At 44.6% G+C, this 19,694-nt stretch overlaps 1 protein-coding gene across 1 annotated transcript; it reads right to left on the bottom strand.

Moving 5' to 3' along the window:
- Positions 1-3,831: 3,831 nt before the first annotated feature.
- On the bottom strand, positions 3,832-19,364 carry SAMD7 (sterile alpha motif domain containing 7). Its single transcript, XM_066621551.1, has 8 exons — positions 19,262-19,364; positions 17,611-17,737; positions 14,953-15,089; positions 13,609-13,687; positions 11,950-12,632; positions 10,919-11,040; positions 6,604-6,714; positions 3,832-4,110 (listed from the first exon to the last, which is right to left on the bottom strand). The coding sequence occupies exons 1-8, from the start codon at positions 19,362-19,364 to the stop codon at positions 3,832-3,834; spliced, it is 1,641 nt and encodes a 546-aa protein (XP_066477648.1).
- Between the last annotated feature and the right edge of the window lie 330 nt (positions 19,365-19,694).

Here is a 19,694-nt window from a genome sequence, read left to right as displayed (position 1 = left end):
TACAGAGCTTGCATCCTGAGTACACTTCTGTACTGCAGGGAGTCATGGACTCTCCGCTCACAACAGGAGAGGAAACTGAACGCTTTCCACATGCTCTGCCTCCGACGCATTCTCGGCATCACCTGGCAGGACAAAGTTCCGAACAACACAGTCCTGGAACGTGCTGGAATCCCTAGCGTGTATGCACTGCTGAAACAGAGACGCCTGCGTTGTCTCAGTCATGTCGTGAGAATGGATGATGGCTGCATCCCAAAGGATCTCCTCTATGGAGAACTCGTGCAAGGAAAGCGCCCTACAGGTGGACCACAGCTGCGATACAAGGACGTCTGCAAGAGGGATCTGAAGGCCTTAGGAGTGGATCTCAACAGGTGGGAAACTCTGGCCTCTGAGTGACCCGCTCAGGCGGCAGGCTGTGCAGCATGGTCTTTCCCAGTTTGAAGAGACACTTGGCCTACAGTCTGAGGCTAAGAGGCAAAGAAGGAAGGCCCATAGCCAGGGAGACAGACCAGGGACAGACTGCACTTGCTCCCGGTGTGGAAGGGATTGTCACTCCCGGATTGGCCTTTTCAGCCACACTAGACGCTGTTACAGAACCACCATCCAGAGCGCGATACCACAGTCTTTCGGGACTGAAGGTTGCCAACATAAGTAAGCATTTTAGCAAATGTATAACAAATGAAAAAATTGAATTAGTTTACGATGAAAGTAAATAATTTGTTTTAATATTTATGTGTATTTTTTAAAATTTAGGGCCCCTTTATAACATATGCTACAGGCCTCACACTAGCTTAATCCAGTCCTAGCATAGCCACTGTTTTCTGAAAGCACCACAGTCCATGATTGGGTGTAGTTTGTTCAGGTGAAGGGACTGTCCAGACAATCTAGTGCAAGAGAAGGTCCTTTGAAGGAGAGAGCCCTGAAGACATTTAGTATTTTTGAGACAAATTTATTTACATCTGTACAAACAATTCAGATATAGCAAGTAAAGCATACCCACATTTAAATCTGTCCAGGCTTCCAGATCCACTGAGCTCAAAATATATATGCCTCAAACTGCTTCTCAAGCCTCCTATATCTGTATGAAACAGCCTCAAGGAAAACATATCAGAGGCTTTCCATGAAGCAGGTGGAGGGCCAGCACAGACTAATCTCTTGATGCTGAATGCGTGTGTCCCATTTCTGAAACAAAGCCCTGTGCAGAAATGCCAAATAAAAAAGAAGTCTACTGTGCAAGGCCAAAGTCTAAAAATGATGCACTATTTGATGTAACAGCAGATGTCCATAATATAAATAGAATACAAAAATTGCCAGTCACATGCATTTAATTACTTGTGTACAAACCAATCCTTTGAGCAAGCAAATGCCCACATCAATCTGAACTGCTATGTTATTGCAGACAGATGCATTAATGCAAATATTTACCAAGAAGCGGTAGACTGTATTATCTGAAAGCATGAAGACATTACATATTGGTAACCTCTTTCATAATTCCCTTCCATGTGTCATCCTCCAGGTAGCCCATTCCCCAAGGCGGCACCACTGCCGGGTGCAACAGCGCCAAGTAGCTACCGCTGCGTTCTGCAGCCCAATGGCAACTGCCAGAGGTCTCCTCGGGGGGGAGGGAGGGAAGCTCCAAGTCCCACAATGGGGCTTCTCAAGTCTTCGCTGGCTATGTTGCCGGCTTAGACTTGAGAGAATTCATGTTGGGCCGGAGTTCAGGATCTGGGAGAGCAGAGATCCACCAGTCCCACCCCTCACGCCCTGGTTTTTACTCCGCCCTGCCCGCCCCCACCCCAGAACACTTCCCCCCCACCCCCAAAGCCCTCATCTAGCTCCTACCTGGCGGTGTCCAGCCAGTGCTGGCCAGGGTGTCACAGGTGTGCCTTACAGCACATTTGCAACACCCAGCGCTGGTCCAGCTCAGGATTGCGCCCTTAGACAAACAAGCTATGCTCGCACCGCAATTTACCTTGTTTTATTTCAGTGTGGTTCTATTCATTTTTGCAATACCCCTGTCCCTGTAAAGTCTGTTAAAAACACACACGCGCGCACGCCACCATTTATTAAATATCCTGCATTAATCACAGAGATTCACAGTGCCTTTGGACTGAAAAGTGACTGGGATGGGAAGAGACTTATTCTGGTTTTGTGCAACAACTTTTGTCCCCTTCCCCTGGGTAAGGCGAGTAGCCCCACAACAAGGCTACTCCATTTCACATCGACCCAAGTGCCTGTGTAGAATTTTGAGCCTCTGTGTTGGGCTGGTTCAGGATCCCACCTAACTCCTGCCCCGCTCCCTCCCCCGGCATGCCTCCTCCCCACCCTCACCTGCCTCCCCCCGCCCCAGTACGCCCCCTCCCCACCTCCCCCCACAAGCCCACCTACCTCTCTGCTGCCCAGCGGTCCATGCGACTGCTGAGTGGCGGAGCTCCAGTGCTCGCCTGGCACTAGGCTAGTGCTGGCCAGCACTAGCACCGGTGCTCCACCGGCGCTAGGGCCGCAAATGTGCCTAACGGCATGTTTGCTTACCGCCAGTGTGCACTGTATAGGATTGGGCCCTTAGTAGTGTTACAATTAAAAGTGTCATAAAATGTTATGAAACAGAAACTCTTTGGATTCTGTTGAGCCCGCTCATCTAAAACCCCTTTAGTGGAGTCTCTTCAGATACGACCGGCCTTCGTCGTTGAGGCAGTTAGTAGGATAAGCAAAAGCAGAAGCCAAATTCTGCAACAAAAGTTGCAATTTTAGGTGCTTCAACTATTTTTTTAAAATTGCTGTATGGAATTTTTAATCCATTGGAAAACAAGGTTTAATCAAAACGCATCTTTGGAAATACCATTTTGATTAAGGAGGCATCTGTGGATAGATAGAAATGAATATTCTTAGTTATTTAAAAGCAAAACAGGATTCTTTACAAGGAATTATTAAAGAAACTGAGTGGATGGAGAGCCCAATCCTGAGCTCAGCTAACACCAGGCCAGCTGGCTGGTGCTGGGCAAGCGCCGGGGGGGGGGGGGGTGTGTGTGTGTGCCTGCCGCCACACAAGCTCAGGATTGGGCTCTCAGTGCTTACTGACGAATTGATTTAATGGTTAGTTGTATGTGTTAGTACTGTCTATCAGAATATAAAACCCTTATATTGAATTATTGTTTTTATTAATGTAATATGAATTGAAATAGTTAAAAAAGAGTAGTAGGAGATTCAAGTTGCCAATAAAATTATGTGGCTGAGGAAATTGATCACTTAACCTTTCTTATTTTTTCCCCTCGTCCTTCCATCAGCAACCCATATGCCAGCTAAAAGATAGAAAGGAGATTATAGGGGAGAAAGTGGGCCCTAAACACAATCTCCTATCCTGAGAAATGGAAATCTTTATGCAGCCACCCAGAGAGAGAGAGAGAGAGAGAGAGAGAGAGAGAGAGAGAGAGAGAGAGAGAGAGAGAGAGCATGAGTGAGCCTTCCCCCCCCCCCAGGACAGTGCAATCCATCTAGGGAATTTTAAGTTCCCCTCTCACAAGAGAAACTCCTTTCACAAGGTTGCCGGAAACACCACTGGCCTGGATGACTCCTGCAAGCTCGCCAGCCTCCAGTTGGGGAGGGGGTGCCTTTCCCACATTCCAGGGGTGTCAGCCTTGCCATCCCATGCCATGGTAGACACCCTGCTGCACAGGGTGGGTTGGACTCAGGCCAGGCACAGAACATGCAGGTTCTGTATTTCAATTTTTAAAAAATAACCTAACAACCTACACTGAACACAAGTTACTTCATGTTTCCAAATTTCTCCAGCGTCTTAAATATCCAGTGGTGCCCTTGGTTCTACCACCCATACAGCTAGCATCCGTTTTTCTGATAGTTGATCATTGAGAAATCAGTTGGAGCTCCAGTTACATCAGATGCATTTTCCCGGCTTTCTGCAGCGACCTGCTCCACTGTTTTTGACGTTTCAGGATCCTGGGAGCAAGGACTGCCCAAAGCATCACCACTAGTGTTGCAATGAAGAGGGGAGACAATATCCGAAGGAGGATCAGAAGGTTTGCCTGTAGCAGATGAAGCTGGCACAGACAAAGGAAAATTCACCATGTAGAACATACTGCCCAGGCGCCGAGACACCTTTAGAGACACAAGCAATTACAGTCATTACTTTTTCAAATAATGTCAATGGAATTTGATGCTCAGCCTAACCTTACATTTGAATCCTATAGCGCAGTGGCTTTCACACTTTTAGCACCGGGACCCACTTTTTAGAATGAGAATCTGTCAGGACCCACCGGAAGTGATGTCATGACTGGAAGTGACATCATCAAGCAGGAAAATTTTTAACAAACAATCCTAGGCTGCAATCCTACCCACACTTACCCAGGAGTAAGCTCCACTGACTATCATTGTTAAAAACATATACAGAGTAGCCTGTTCAAAGTACAGGTTTGTAACAGTTCCCCAAATGCAGTCACATACCATAGTAGCATCAAGTCTACTATATTAAAAATAAAATATTGAAATGAATGGGGACCCAGCTGAAATTGGTTTGTGAACCCACCTAGTGAGTCCCACAGTTTGAAAAACACCATATAGCGCATCATTCAAAGATCTGATGAGAACAAGAATCTGAACCTTCTGAATAATCAAGTCATCATATAAGAGCAGATCAGGCCCAGATGAATAAAATAATCAAGAATGTCCACTGACAACCCCTACCCTGCCACTCCAAAACTAGGTGTGGCTTCTGCAGAGTAATTTGGCTGAATTTGTATAGAAAGAGGAAGAACTGTGTTTAATGATCTACCCAATGTTTTTATTTTTCCTTGTGAGTATTGCCATTTAGCTTGCTCAGAGACATCAAAAAAGGAAAATAATAATGCAATGATGAGTGTGATCAAATAAGACTAAATGACAGTTAAAGTAAAAGGACAGTAAAATAACATAGTTTAAAAGGAATACAAAGGAGATAAAAAGAGGGGAAGAGAGATTTTAGGCAGACAGGCATTAAATCTTAATTGTTGTGCATGATAAAAAGTAAAGTGGATTTTTATTCATTTTGGATTCTTTAAAGGATTAGCTACACAAACAGAAATGACAGGAAACAGCCTTTCTTTGGTCAGAGGAGAGGTAGAAAAAGGGCAGCTGTCTTGTTCATTTGTACTGTATTCATTTTCACTCTGTTCTATGTCTTTACTAAAACATTCTCTATGAAGTTGCACTCTCCCATCTAAATACCTCAAGCTTTTACCAGTAGTGTAGCTAAGGCATCTGGCACCCAGGGGCACACAATTTTTAACACCTCCCATATACTGGGCACCTTGCAGTGTCTTAGAGTCCTACAAGGGGGTGTCTTAGAGACCTTTCAGAGGCCTCTAAGGCACCCCCTAAAGCAGTGATTTTCATCTTTTCATCTCACAGCACACTGGTAAGGCACTAAAATGGTCACAGCACACCATCCGTTTCTTGACCACTGACAAGGCACACTGTGCTGTCAATGGGGGGCTCACATCCCCCCAAAGGCGCTACTAGTAAATGACCCTCTCCCAAATTCCCACAGCACACATGGGAACCATTCATGTCATACCAGTGTGCCATGACACAGTGGTTGAAAATGGCTGCCCTAAAGGCATGGTACCTGGGGCAATGTACCCTCCAAACCCCCTTAGCTATGCCGCTAGCTTTTACTCAGAATATTCAGGGCAGTTTTGACACAACATATTTTGTAAGCTGTAGAAATGCTCCTGGGTTTAGAGCAGTGGTTCCCAAATATTTTACCAGGACCCACTTTTTAAAACAGCACTCTTATCAGGACCCACCTAGGTCTACCAGATTTTTACAAAAAGAAATATCTAGAAATAGATATTTTATATTCATGTTAATAAATAAATAGTTTATAAATAAAATATTAAATACTAATAACCAGAAAGAAAGAGCCACAAACATTATCTCCCTATATTTACACGTGCTTGCAAACTACAGGAGCTCAGCTCCGCAAAGTAATTAGCAGCTACTGTATCTGATTTTTGAATAGTTTCAGGGTTTGAGGCAGTTATTTGATCTTTCCATCACCCTTTGGCGACCCACCAAAAACCAGGTCGCGACCGACCAGTGGGTCCTGACCCACAGTTTGGGAACCACTGGTTTAGTTTCAGGGCGTGCCAGTTACTTCGTGGCCACCTGGTCTTCTGCATTTTCAGCCGAGTGCACAAATACTGTCCCCAAATATGGAACCTGATCTTATTTGATCTAACCACATCTTTAAAATGTAATTGGAAGGGGTTTACACTTATGTCCCTTCTCAGATAGATGTGAATATTGCGAGAGATTCACTTGGATTCTCAGAAGTATCTCTACCTTTTTAAGACCACCTATATAAGAAGTTAATAACTTTGTTTTAACCTTGTTTTGTAAGCTGCCTTGAGTCCCTTCGGGAAGAAAGGCAGGGTAAAAATTAAGTATAATAATAATAATAATAATAATAATAATAATAATAATAATAATAATAATAATAATACCCAAATTCACTCTTATATAGCCATCATGAGAATTGTTAGTGAAAAATCACACACAATGCATCTTTTGCATTCTAAATATTTTGAATTTCATTGTGTCTGTTCATCGTACCTGACACCGAATCTTTAATGCAGGTCCCAGTTTTAATCCCATTGTATCCAAAAGATGCTCTTCTGTCAGTAGTGGTAAGGTTTCTCCATCAATGGCATGATCTTTAAATATCTTATCAATAAACAACAACAAGTTTAGCAGTGCAATCCTGAGAATGGATGTAAGCCAAGACGGTGTAGAGGTTCTGGTGTTGGATTCAAGCCTGGAAGATCCTGGTTCAAACTTCCACTCAGCCATGAAGTTTCCTGGGTGACCTTGGGCCAGTCATGATCTCACAGCCTAATCTACCTCACAGGTTGTTGCGAGGACAAAAGGAGGGAAGGAACCATGCACACCACTCTGAACTCCTTGGAGGAAGAGAGGTATAAAAATGTGGAAAATAAATCCCGTGTGTGTCTAATCAGAAATAAGTCCCACTGAGTTCAATGGGCCTTAGTCCCAGTACAGGATTTCAGCCTGTGAACACTTTTCAACTTTTCCACACTGCTACAATAAACTATAAAGAAGAGAGTAAAAAGAAGCCTTGGAACCACCTGGCCATTACACAGGGTAAGGGAACATAAGGTTCCTTATGCACCACCCCACTGCTGCTTCCCAACCCCAAGGGATACAGCAGTAGCCATTTTGGCACTACTACAGCCCTGGGCACTGGGAAGGACAGGCGTGACCAAGTTTAATGTTCTGAATGTTCCTCCAGATAGTTTCATAATCTTACAAGGAAGCAGTGTTATTATGTCCTGAACGAACAATACTTATTTATTGTAAGGAACAGGACAAATGTCATCCTGTCATTGAGCAAACTGTCTGAAAAATATATCATAACAGTAGGGTTTCCCAGGCTGGATACAGTCTTACACCAGGAATTACAGTTGCCTGGATAAATCAAGAGAAGGAGAAAGATGGAGTAGTGCAGCATTTCTCCAATTCTCACACCATGCTAACATGGTGTTGCTCTAAATCTCAGTTTCCCTGTGCTACTAGGTTGGCAACAGGGAGCAGGAGACCACGGTCGATACACTTCAGAGAACTGGATTTAGCCAATGGGCCTCTAGTTCCTGACTACCCACAATGAAGCATGGGGAAGGTAAGTAACTGGAGTGGAAAAATGCTTGCAGGTTGTACTTAAGAGAGCGGAGAAGGGTTAAAACACCTCCTGCCTTTGCTACTGCTCCAAAGAAATTGTCATCCCCCTGACCACCCCCACAATGCATTCAGTTTAAACAAAAACTTTCCAGATACCAAACAACATTTATTTTAGCCCTAAGCAAAGTGAATGGGTTTGTGGAGGCCAGAATGGCTCAGGCTCAAAGGTGATGTTAATCCATAAAAATAGATTTCTTTTACAATAAGTCAGTCTATGAATGAGGGGCTTTCAAAGCCTTCAACTTTGATCTTAGGAATTTTCTCTTTTCTGCCAGGAACTTTAAATGAAACCTTTGATCATCACCTGTAGTGTAATTCAAGACTTCCAAGCAAACACCAAATGCAGTGAACTTTACAGTGCTGGTAATGAGAGTTGATGATACTGCCAAGATTTTGGAAGAGATATGGACCTGTTACAAACAGCAGTATATAAATAATTTTTTAATTATACTTTTAATGGAGTTCTTACATGCAGATCCCTGGTGATCTTTCATCTCGGGCTGGCGAGATCAGGATCTGCTTAACTTCAGCAATCATTTTATTTATTATATTTATATTTCAGCTGTTATACCCTGTCTCTCCATGGAAAATCTTACTCAGGGCAGCTTGCAAATAAAATATATACCAACAAAAAAAACTAAAACTAAACAAATGAAAGCAAACAGCAGTTCAACACCATCATAAAAACCTCAAATCACCAGCCAGGAAACTGAAAAAGCCATGCCAGGGTCACTTTGAAGATTCACTGGGTCTATATAAATAATATGTAGCATAATCCTATGCATGGTTACTCAGAAATAACTCCCACTGTGTTCAGTATTGCTTCTTCACAGGAAACTATATGTGTCATTCTCTGTCCGCCTAATGGAGCAGTTCCACCTTGTGGGGGTTCTGGAAGGCCATGTGGGCAGAGAGTATACCCAGGAAATGATCAGAGGTTTATTGCCAGAACACACAACCAGAAAGCCAAAGTCTCCCCTGTCAGGTTACTTTACCCTTACTCTGGTGTCCCTTGGGTTACGTAAGCACCCTCTTCATGGGGAATAGGCTCAGGAAAAAACTGCAAGGATAACACCCAAGCCACCTACTGCTTGATGGTCTCCCCCCAGGTCAACAGTTGGGTGGGATTGAGGGCACCATTGGGGCCATGCCCACCCCCAGGGTGCAAAGGTCTTGCCTTTGACCAAGTCCCTCTGGTCACTTGGTCAAAGTGCCACTGATCTCCGCCCCCTCCTGGGTCAAGTTACTGCAAGAACCCAGGACCTTCTCAAGGTTCCTCCCTCTTCCCTGATCCACTTTTCTCCTGGTCTTGGGTGTCCAGCCACTTGATGGCCGGTCCCACCTGGGTCTGGCTGTCTGAATCTGCTACCCTTCTTTGTCTATCTTGGTCTCCTCCAGCCACTTCTTGCTTTGCTTCTGTTCGCTTTGCTGTTTCCCCTGCACTCATTCTCCCCCACTCCTTTCTTCTTGTTTCTCTCCTCCTTCCTGCTCCATCCTCCTCACTGGCACCTTTTCTCCTCCTCTGCAGCACACTTTTGAGTGCCTACCCTGTACCAAACCTCCCATTACCCAGCTGATCATACTCAGCAGTGATCAGCTCCAGCTGGAAGCAGGCGCTGTCTGATGACCGGCCAGCACAGCACCTCCCAGCTGATTGGTGGCATTTCTGTGCTGCTGAGGATAGGTTTTGAAGGGCACACATTGCCACAATGAAAATGGCAATGAAAATTGCAGCCACAGCTGTTGCTGGCAACATTGGAACATTATGCAACGTATTTCTAAACAGTTTTTTCCCCCCAATTTAATTTTTATACCAAAATTATATAGGTACATTCCAGCCAAAGTATGTTCACACACCATGATGGGATACATCTGGAAATGAAGGGCTCTATGGGTTTCTCATAGACCAGTGGTTCTTAAACTTTCAGCACCAGGACCCACTTTTTAGAATGAGAATCTGTTGGGACTCATGGGAAGACGTGCCATGACTGGAAGTGACATCATCAAGCAGGACGACTTATCACAATCCTAGGCTGCAATCCTACCCACACTTACCCAGGAGCAAGCCCCATTGACTATCATTGCTAAAAGCACATACAGAGTAGCCTGTCAAAAGTACAGAGCTGTCACATTTCCCCAAATGAAGAGACATACTATGGGAGCATCAAGTCTAACATATTAAAAATAAAATATTAAAATGAATGGGGACCCACCTGAAATTGGCTCACAACCCTCCTAGTGGGCCCCAACCCACAGTTTAAGAAGTACTGTTAAAATAATAATTGTAAAAACTCAATTTGTAATAGATGGTTTTGGTGGCAGATTGCCTATGTGAACCATCCTGAGTCTATAAGATTCTCACTCACTGTGTGAGTTAGTGAGAAAGACAGTATCTATCTATCTATCTATCTATCTATCTATCTATCTATCTATCTATCTATCTATCTATCTATCTATCTATCTATCTATCTATCTACATATATATATGTATTTTGTTGGCATCCTTCAGTCTCGGAAGACTATGGTATCCCGCTCTGAATGGTGGTTCTGGAACAGAGTGTCCTCTCCAGTGCGCGAAGCCTGGGTAAAGTAGATATGGAGGATAGACTGTTTCCCATGCAGCAAATCCCCCCTCTCCACGTCGCTGAAATGGTCCAATGGAAAGGCAGAGGCCAATACGGTTGGTTCCAGCGGCGTCCCAGGAGTTGCCAGAACATGACTGTGTTCAGCCATGAACTGCCTCAGGGACTCCGGCTCCAGATTTTGCCTCGAGGTTGACTCCTGAAGCCTTTTCCATAACTGGATGTAGCCACAAGGCAGTGGAGGTTTGGGATCAGAGTTTTCCTTCTCTCAGATGAGCTGCCTTCCCAGGCTAACGAGTCCCATCTACCCGGTGGCTGTTTAGTCGCTTCTTATGACCAGTCGCCTCTTACGACAAGTACAGCCAAACTGAGAGCCTATTCTTATCCCCAGCCCCCAGTATATAAGACAGTATATAAATACTGAAAATCATAATACCCACTGATTTCTATGGGAAAGATAAACATGGAATTAACTCTTGCCCACTGAACTCAATGGGACTTAAGTGCATTTCATTTTGGGTGCATTAAACCCTATATTTTCATATAGTAAATCATTCTCTTCTAAAAGATAAACAAGTGCTTCATGTTACCTGTGCATAATCTGCACACCCTGGAAGGCTGATGATAAAAGTATATACATCTTCAACAGTCCATTTGCGAATGTCTTCAATGGAAGATAGGTCTTCTCCATTCAGAATTAGGCTAGAAGTACCTAGGAAAATTAAAAAACAAAACACAGAGTATCCATCAAATCTGCCTGGTTATCTGCTTTCCTTGGAGGGCCTATTGCTCCTTTGTAAAATATTTGAGTTAGATCCAGAAATTCCCAGGCTCTGTTCAAGTAGCAGATGGGAAAGACCCTGGAGAGCTGCCAACAGTCAGTGGAGAATATTGAATTATATGGACCAGTGGGCTGATTCAACATAAGGCAGCTTCATATATTAAATGTATCTATATGGAGTCAATGTTATACATAAAGGGCCAACTCAGAGGTCACACTGTAGAGGTTACACATTACTGTCTCTCCTATGCTTGTTTTTTGTTTAGCGTCATTATGAGAGAGGGAAGGAACAAACTGGACTGGGGTCAGGGTGATGGGGGAATCTAACCCTCCCCTGTGCCATTTCCCTATCAAAAATCACCCCCCCCAAAAAAAAAAACTATTTGCCCTCGAAGGTGCCATCTGCTTCTAACAAATCATAAATTAAAATCACAAAAAATACAGTATGTGTACTGTGATCATTATTAATTGCAATATAGGATGAAATAAAAGATCTGATTATGTGTTTTGTATAAATTACAAGATCATAAACAACTGCAGAGAACCAGAAGCACACTAGACAACTGTGCAGCAATAGGCAATGCCATCCACATGCACACAGTCTCAGGCCTTCCTCTCTGGAATGCTTTCATTCTGCAATTGGTCACAAGCATCCAAACTCTGTCGAAAGGTTCTCATGGGGTTTAGGAAAAGGGGAGAGTCCTGCAGCCCTGTGTATTGTGCTAAACACAGCAAGCTGTCATGTTGAAAGCAGTTAATCGTGGTTGTTTTTTTTAAATCCCAAAGAGTGTATTTTTTCACTGCAATGAGAAGCAGTGAGCTTTAAAAGCTCTAACTTACCTGTAGGTAGCAGTGGGTTGCTGGGGACCGAGAAGCCATATGGCAGGGCAGAGAATGGGAATGCTGAAGGATAGGCATACTTTTCTTCAAAGGCTGTACAAGAATTGTTGGGCTCTTTTTCATTTCCGTTGCTGCAGCTGTTTCCTTCACTGGGCATTTCATGGCTGCTGGAGTTTTTCCTCTGGCCACGTTCGTATTCCTTGTTGTGTTTGACAGCTGCAACCAGTGGCTCAGTGTGGACTTTGTTTGGTTCATGCTTGCTCAGCATCTCTGCCTCAGCTTCTTTTTTGTCCTCCTTCTCCTCATAGGCAGTTGTGGCAGCAGGGTCCATGCTTTTCTCCTCCGCTTGGCTCTTGGCACTGTTGCCGTTACACTCAGAGGGCTTGTGACTCCCAGCCCTTCTGCCAGGCCGGCGGCCTCGCTCCCTTTGAAGACTGCCAACAGGTGGGTAGGGGGTAGTGGCCATTAGCATGCTACTACCGTGAAGTTCATCGAGGTTGGTCCGATGAATGTACAAGTCACTAGGAAGGTGGCCTTCGGGCACTCTGTGCCTCCCTCGGAAAGCAACTGGGCTGGCTGGGATGCCGTGGTAGAGGAAAGGGCCTTCCAGTCCCAGTAGCCCTTTGCGATGAGCTTTTTCTATTTCTTTTTGTTGAAAAATGGCACTCATTTCCATCTCCATTCTGCAGGAGGAATAGGACATAAGCAAAGAGAAATGGCGTAAATAGATCTCTATCTATGGGCGCAATCCTAATCCCTTATGTCAGTGCTTTCCAGCACTGACATAAGGGCAATGCAGCTCTGAGGTAAGGGAACAAACATTCCCTTACTTTGAGGAGGCCTCCGTGAGTGACACCCAACTGCAGGATGCGGCACACGTCCTTTTGGCACCGTTATGCCAATGCTGGAAAGCACTGACATAAGGGGTTAGGATTGCACCCTATGTCTATAGCTAAACCTACCTCTGTTAGGCTGGTTTTGCTCCAGGGGACTCCTGGTAGCCTAAATGGTTTCCCTCTTTTACAATCGCATAGGGCTGGACAACAGTAACTGACCCAAAGTCACCCAGTAAGCTGGTAGCCAAGTAGGGATTTGATCCTTGGGTTCCCCCCATCTAAGTTCAACATTAACTCCTTCAGCACACTGCATTCTGATGTGAACATCTTTGGGCGCAATCCTAACCAACTTTCCAGCACTGGCATAGCTGTGCCAGTGGGGCATGTGCTGCATCCTGCAGTTGGGGGGCAGTCATGGAGGCCTCCTCAAGGTAAGGCAATGTTTGTTCCCTTACCTCGAAGTTGCATTGCCCCTATGTCAGTGCTGGAAAGTTGGTTAGGATTGCGGCCTTTGCCACGCTATTTTCCAAGGAAATGTTAAAGCATGGGTAGTTTTGAATTCAAGTACTATTCCCTCTTCCGCTCACTGTTTTTGCCCTCCCCATCTGATACTGGACCCTGTCTGCATTTATATATCCATTTCTTATCTTGAGCTCTGCCTTTGTGGAATGCTCCATGCACTTAAAAAAAAACTCACAGTAGCTTACACCACTCCCTCTACTCAAGAGAGCAGCAAAGACAAGTTAGCTAGCAAGGAGAAATCTGCCTTTTGCCTCATTTTTCCAGCTTGGAGTCCTAGAACTTCAGCTGTATTCCCAATTACCTGGCAATATTTTGTTTCTGAACCAGTTCTTGTCTTCTTGCCACAGCTTCCATGGGCTCTGGCTGAAGAAAACTATATCCTTAAAAAGAAAAGCAAAAAACGAATAGCAAGTTAAAGAATATTAGAAATCTTCAGCGCCCAATTCTATCCAACTTTCCAGCGCCAATGCACTCCTGAGAAAAGGGAACAATTATTCTCCTACCTCGAGGAGGCCTCTGTGACTGACCTCCCACTGCAGGGTGCACCATACACCCCGTGGGTATGGCTGCAGTACTGATGGAAAGTTGAATAAGATTGGGCACTCAGGGCACTATCCTAACCCACTTTCCAGCACCAACATAAGGGTAATGCAGCTCCGAGGTAAGGGAACAAATATTCCCTTACTTTGAGGAGGCCTCCGTGAGTGACACCCAACTGCAGGATGCAGCAAACGTCCCACCAGCACAACTATGCCAGTGCTGGAAAGTTGGTTAGGATTTGGCCCTAAGTGAATTTTCTCTCATGCAAATATGGATTAATGTTCACAAAGCAAATGAAGATCCAGCTAAGAAACCTCTCAGAAATGTATTGGGATGATAGCATCCACTAAAATTGAGCGTTGGGAGAGTTAGAACAGACAAAAGAAAATATTTCTTTACTCAGCATGTGGTTGGTCTGCGGAACTCCTTGCCACAGGATGTGGTGATGGCATCTGGCCTGGGCGCCTTTAAAAGGGGATTGGACAAGTTTCTGGAGGAAAAATCCATTACAGGGTACAAGCCATGATGTGTAGGCACAACCTCCTGATTTTAGAAATGGGCTATGTCAGAAGGCCAGATGCAAGGGAGGGCACCAGGATGAGGTCTCTTGTTATCTGGTGTGCTCCCTGGGGCATTTGGTGGGCCGCTGTGAGATACAGGAAGCTGGACTAGATGGGCCTATGGCCTGATCCAGTGGGGCTGTTCTTATGTTCTATGCCTTACCCTGGGCTGCTACGGTGGGTAAAAAGGGAGTGGCCTGCATTAAATAATTCCAGTGGCATATTCTATATGGGTTGTGGGGCAAGTGCATCTGTTTTGCAGAATTTTGTCTACCGTCTATGTTGACTGACCAGTGTTTTGTTGCCACAACAGAAAAGACCCTGTCCCTTATGTCTACCTGCCACACTTAAGTCAATGTGGGAGCTGAATCAGGGCTTCAGAAGACCTCAAAGTTTGGCCATTTTCATATGGAGAGAAGCAATTCTTAAGTTTTACAACTGATAATTCATTCAGCTATATTATATATTACTTCGACTAACTCAGCTTGTGAAAGAACCTAGTCTAAGCACTCTTACTGTCAAGAATTCATGAAATTGACTCTTACCTGGCCCTTGGTAAACACGATTGGATAATAGGTTCGGCATGCTGGAATGCTGTGGGACTGAAGGACCAAGGTGGGAAGCTACATGAATCTGCCTTGGATCTGCTGGTGCCAACATCTCAGTGGAAGGCAACAAATCCCTAGGTTTGTAAACAAAAATCTAGTTAAGGCATGTTACCTATGGGATTGTTGCATTTTTATAGTGTCATTTCTGTACAGAAAAGGCTATATCAGTGATTTTCAGCCTTTTTTGTCTTAGGCATACTGACAAGGTACTGCTGTTAGTGGGGGGTTCACATCTCCCAATGCCCTGATAATAAATAACCCTTCCCCAAACTCCTGCGGCACACTTGCAGACCATTCGCTGCACACCAGTGTGCCATGGCACAGTGGTTCAAAATGGTTGGGCCTTATGTAGGAAAATGTCACCAACTAGTGAAGAAGATCAAACAGTCCATGAGTATTCAGTATCCAGGGCTCTTGAGTGCAGGTATAGCTGCAGATAGACAGTGGTGCATCAGAGATCTGTCCTGCTGAAGAGTGGACAGTCAGCAAATCAGTGGAAACATCAGCCCATTGATTAGAAGGCCATTGATCAACTGAGCAGTAAGGGCTTGCAGAATTTTATTTTTAAGGAGCACGAGAGAGGAATTGCACTTTCTGTGTCTAACAGCACTATCATATACATGTTTACTCAGAAGCAAGTCCCATTTTGTTCAATGCGCCTTACTTTCTACTAAATGTGTTTAGGTTCGCTTCCTTAGTCTTGCTTTAAGCCAGTGGTTCCCAATCCAGCAGTGGCAAAAGAAAATATTTCTTTACTCAGCGTGTGGTCGGTCTGTGGAACTCCTTGCCACAGGATGTGGTGCTGGCGTCTAGCCTAGACGCCTTTAAAAGGGAATTGAACAAGTTTCTGGAGGAAAAATCCATTATGGGGTACAAGCCATGATGTGTATGCGCAACCTCCTGATTTTAGAAATGGGTTATGTCAGAATGCCAGATGCAAGGGAGGGCACCAGGATGAGGTCTCTTGTTATCTGGTGTGCTCCCTGGGGCATTTGGTGGGCTGCTGTGAGATACAGGAAGCTGGACTAGATGGGCCTATGGTCTGATCCAGTGGGGCTGTTCTTATGTTCTTATGAAATGACCCCCGAGCAAGGCCTCGCACCCCCCCATTTGGGTAATTATTTTTGGTTCCCCCCCCCCCCCACTGGCTGTCTGTGAGACTGAGGGTTGGACTCGGCCCAGGGTTGCCATGCTCTGGGTCACAAAATTGGGGGGGGGGGTGTTAATCTGCATATAATGCAAACCTTGTCCTGATTATGCAAGTTGGCAAATCACAAATTGATCTCTCCTCATGAAGATTTGCAGCAAGGCTTTTGTCATGCACACTGTTGCATGTGACATGTATGTATGGGTTTGTTGCAATGTGTCTCCTAGGGCGCAGCTAGAGGGAGTGCAAAGCCCTATGTTTTGCAGGGAGCCTCACTGCAGCGTGCAAGCCCCTCACCACAGTGTCACATGTGACACGTATGCATGCATGTGACATGTATGTATGTGTTTGTTGCAATGTGATTCCCAGTGGCATAGCTACAGTGGGTGCAAAGCACTAGGTTTTGCAGGGAGACTCACCACAGCATGCAAGCAGTCCCTCCCGCAGCATGCAAGTCCCTCACCACAGCATGACGTATGTATGCATGTTTGTTTCAATGAGTCTCCCAGTGGTGTCCCTAGAGGGCGTGCAAAGCACTACGTTTTGCAGGGAGCCTCACTGCTTTGTGGAAGTGCTCCCTCCCCCTCTAGGCATGGGAGCAAAACAGAGGTGAATGCAGGAAGGCAGGGAGGAAAATGCCTCTGTTTTGCTCCCCCACCTGGAATGGCTCCAAAGGGGAGGGGAAGGGGCTGCTTGCATACAGAGGGGAGGCTCCCTCTGCACCCCCTCTAGCTACACCACTAGAGACTCCCCTCCCTTTTGTCACAAAAGGCCTCATTCACAGCAATCATGAAATAGGCAAACCTAACCAGTGGGATAAAGGATGCATCTTCGTACCAAGTGGTGTGTCCAATGTCTCACTGAGCACTCCTCCATGGATGACCAAATTTTATTGTATTTTTGTGTGCGCAGGGAGTGGGGGGATTGCATGCAGTCCATGACTATTCCAAGTTTTGCCTCAGTGGTCCATGGGCTCCTAAAGGTTGGGAACTACAGCTTTAAGCACTCCTCTCCATTCACAACTTAGTGCCTGGAGCAACAGACTGAGGGGGGACGTAGGATGCAGAATTTAGGAAGATTCAGTGCCCCTCTCCTGCACATTCCTTTTGCTTAACAGTAACAGACTCCCCACCTCCCAGTTTATCTATGACTAGAAAAACCACACACTTCCAGTGACCTTAAAGGTGCACAAAATGCTGAGATAGGAACGGCATTATAAACATCTTGTTTCCCAGAGACCCAGAAAACATTTGTCTTCCTTCTGATGTTACACCTGCAAAATAAGAAAGTAGGCAAACAACACTGGACATGAGCCGTAGATAGGCTACTACATCATTACCCCCTCCCCTAATTTTCCAATTTCAGATGTCAACATAAGACTGCAGAAGGAGGACAAAGTCTCCCTAAATGTTCAACAAAGTGTCTTTTTTTCAGTCAAAGAGGAATACCTTTCCACAAATCGAGGTTCAAATTGCGAAGGAATTGCCTGGATTCTCTGCTGTCCTGCTCCCATTAGTTGTGGATTTACAGCCATCATCTGGTTTCTCATGATCATCTCTTGTCGCTGCCGCAGTTCTAATACAAAACACAAGATATCTTTGTGTAGATACAGGTCAGAAATCACAATCTAAGCAGAAAGCGATTGAAGAGGCTCTCTTATTCAAGAATTCTAAAAACTTCATTGGGCACAATCCGATGCATGTCTACTCAGAAGTAAGTTCTATTGTTTTCAATGCGGCTTACTCCCAGGAACGTGTGGATAGGATTGCAGCCATTGATAAATATGCTCACATATATGCCCCTATATCTGCCTTATTATGCCAAGGAAAATGAGATTACAAAATATGTACGTTATATACATGCAACATGATTTTATATATGCCGTATCAAATGTCAGAAACAAAGGGCCCAATCCTATCCAAATTTCCAACACCAGTGCAACTGCAATGCAGCCCCAAGGTAAGGGAACAAATGTTCCTGTACCTTGAGGAAGCCTCGATGAATGCCTCCCCACCATAGGATGCAGTGCACGCCCCATGGGCATGGCTGCACACTGGAAAATTGGATAGGATTGGGCCCAAAGGGCACAATCCTAACCAGGTCTACTCAAAAGTAAGTCCTATTTTGTTCAATGGGACTTACTCTCAGGAACGTGTGGTAAGGATTGCAGCCAAAGTCAGTTTATGAAATGCACCAAAGGTTTAATGGTAGAATTGGTTGGTTGCCCAGTCAGTAGTATAGTGGTCAAATTTTGAAGTGCAGAATCTCATCATGACATCTCCCCACCATCACACCTCACTAATATTAAACAATAATAACAAAAATCAATTTTAAAATATCTTTCAAGTATTTTCTTGTTGCGCCACTTATTCCTGCTTTCAAGTTTCTTAACACTTCATTTCACCCCACGCTCTTACCGTTGGTTGAAATAGTTTTAAATATAAAAATGGAAAATGGGATTAAAAGTATTCCAGTTACTTTTAGTATACCAGCGCGTGCTAGCCTTTGTATGGCTACTCAAAAGTAAATCCCACTCTCTTCAGGGGACTTGCTCCCAGATAGGTTTGCAAACGATAGTCTTAATTAAACATGAGAGACATACTGCCTTCTCTTGAGAAAGACAACAGAAAAAGTCATTAACATATACCCTTAGCAAATTTCTCAGTTTGCTTCCTGCTAAGCTGGATGCTTCTTCTTATCTAAGAAACTTTGAAACATTTTTCAAAGGCAGCACTTGAGTGCTCTTGTTGATGACATCCTGCCACAGGAGAAGTCCTGGTGCTCCTCTGCCATCCCCCCCATTCCTTCTCAACAACACCCCAAGCCCAATATCACCAAAAACTTCCCTAACAGGTGCTGGTTACTGGACTACAGGACTACTGTTTTTATGGGTTCTGCTAATGTGTTTTTTAATATGTTTTTATCTGTTTGTGAAATTATGTTTTAATTTGTTTTATATGTTGTTAGCCGCCCTGGGTCCCTTTTTGGGAGAAGGGCGGGATAAAAATAAAGTTTTATTATTATTATTATTATTATTATTATTATTATTATTATTATTATTATTATTATTATTAACAATGAACCTCTGTTCCAGCTTACCACCTGCAGCCACACCACTTGCTATCCGGTATAAATGCTTGTCTTCCAATGCTCCCTGTTCTCCAAGGATAGACATCTTCCTTATGTGGTCTCGAGGAGTCATGCTACGGAGGGATGTGTCCAGTGTTTTTCTTCCAGGGTTATCAATGAAATGAGTGCTGAGGGAAGAACAAATAGACCAGGAGACCTAAGATTAGTTGAGGAAGCTGTACTTACTCCCCGTCCCCACTGCTTCCTTCCGGGCAGCTTCCACAACCAAACCTGTTTAGGTTGAGTAGTGCTAGGGCATCATATACCTTTAGGCTGTTTTCTGGGATCAGTGGGCAAAAGTGTATCTGGTTATGTGCTGGACTTTGGTTCACATCTTGATTGTTCTGAGTGCTACGATTTGATAGGAAAGACTCCAGTTCAAATCCTTTGCTTGGCCATGGAG

Source organism: Tiliqua scincoides, chromosome 3 (assembly GCF_035046505.1).
Source record: "Tiliqua scincoides isolate rTilSci1 chromosome 3, rTilSci1.hap2, whole genome shotgun sequence".
Taxonomy (NCBI): domain Eukaryota; kingdom Metazoa; phylum Chordata; class Lepidosauria; order Squamata; family Scincidae; genus Tiliqua; species Tiliqua scincoides.
The sequence above is the reverse complement of the archived record's forward strand: the minus strand, read 5'-3'. Positions and strand labels throughout refer to the sequence as shown.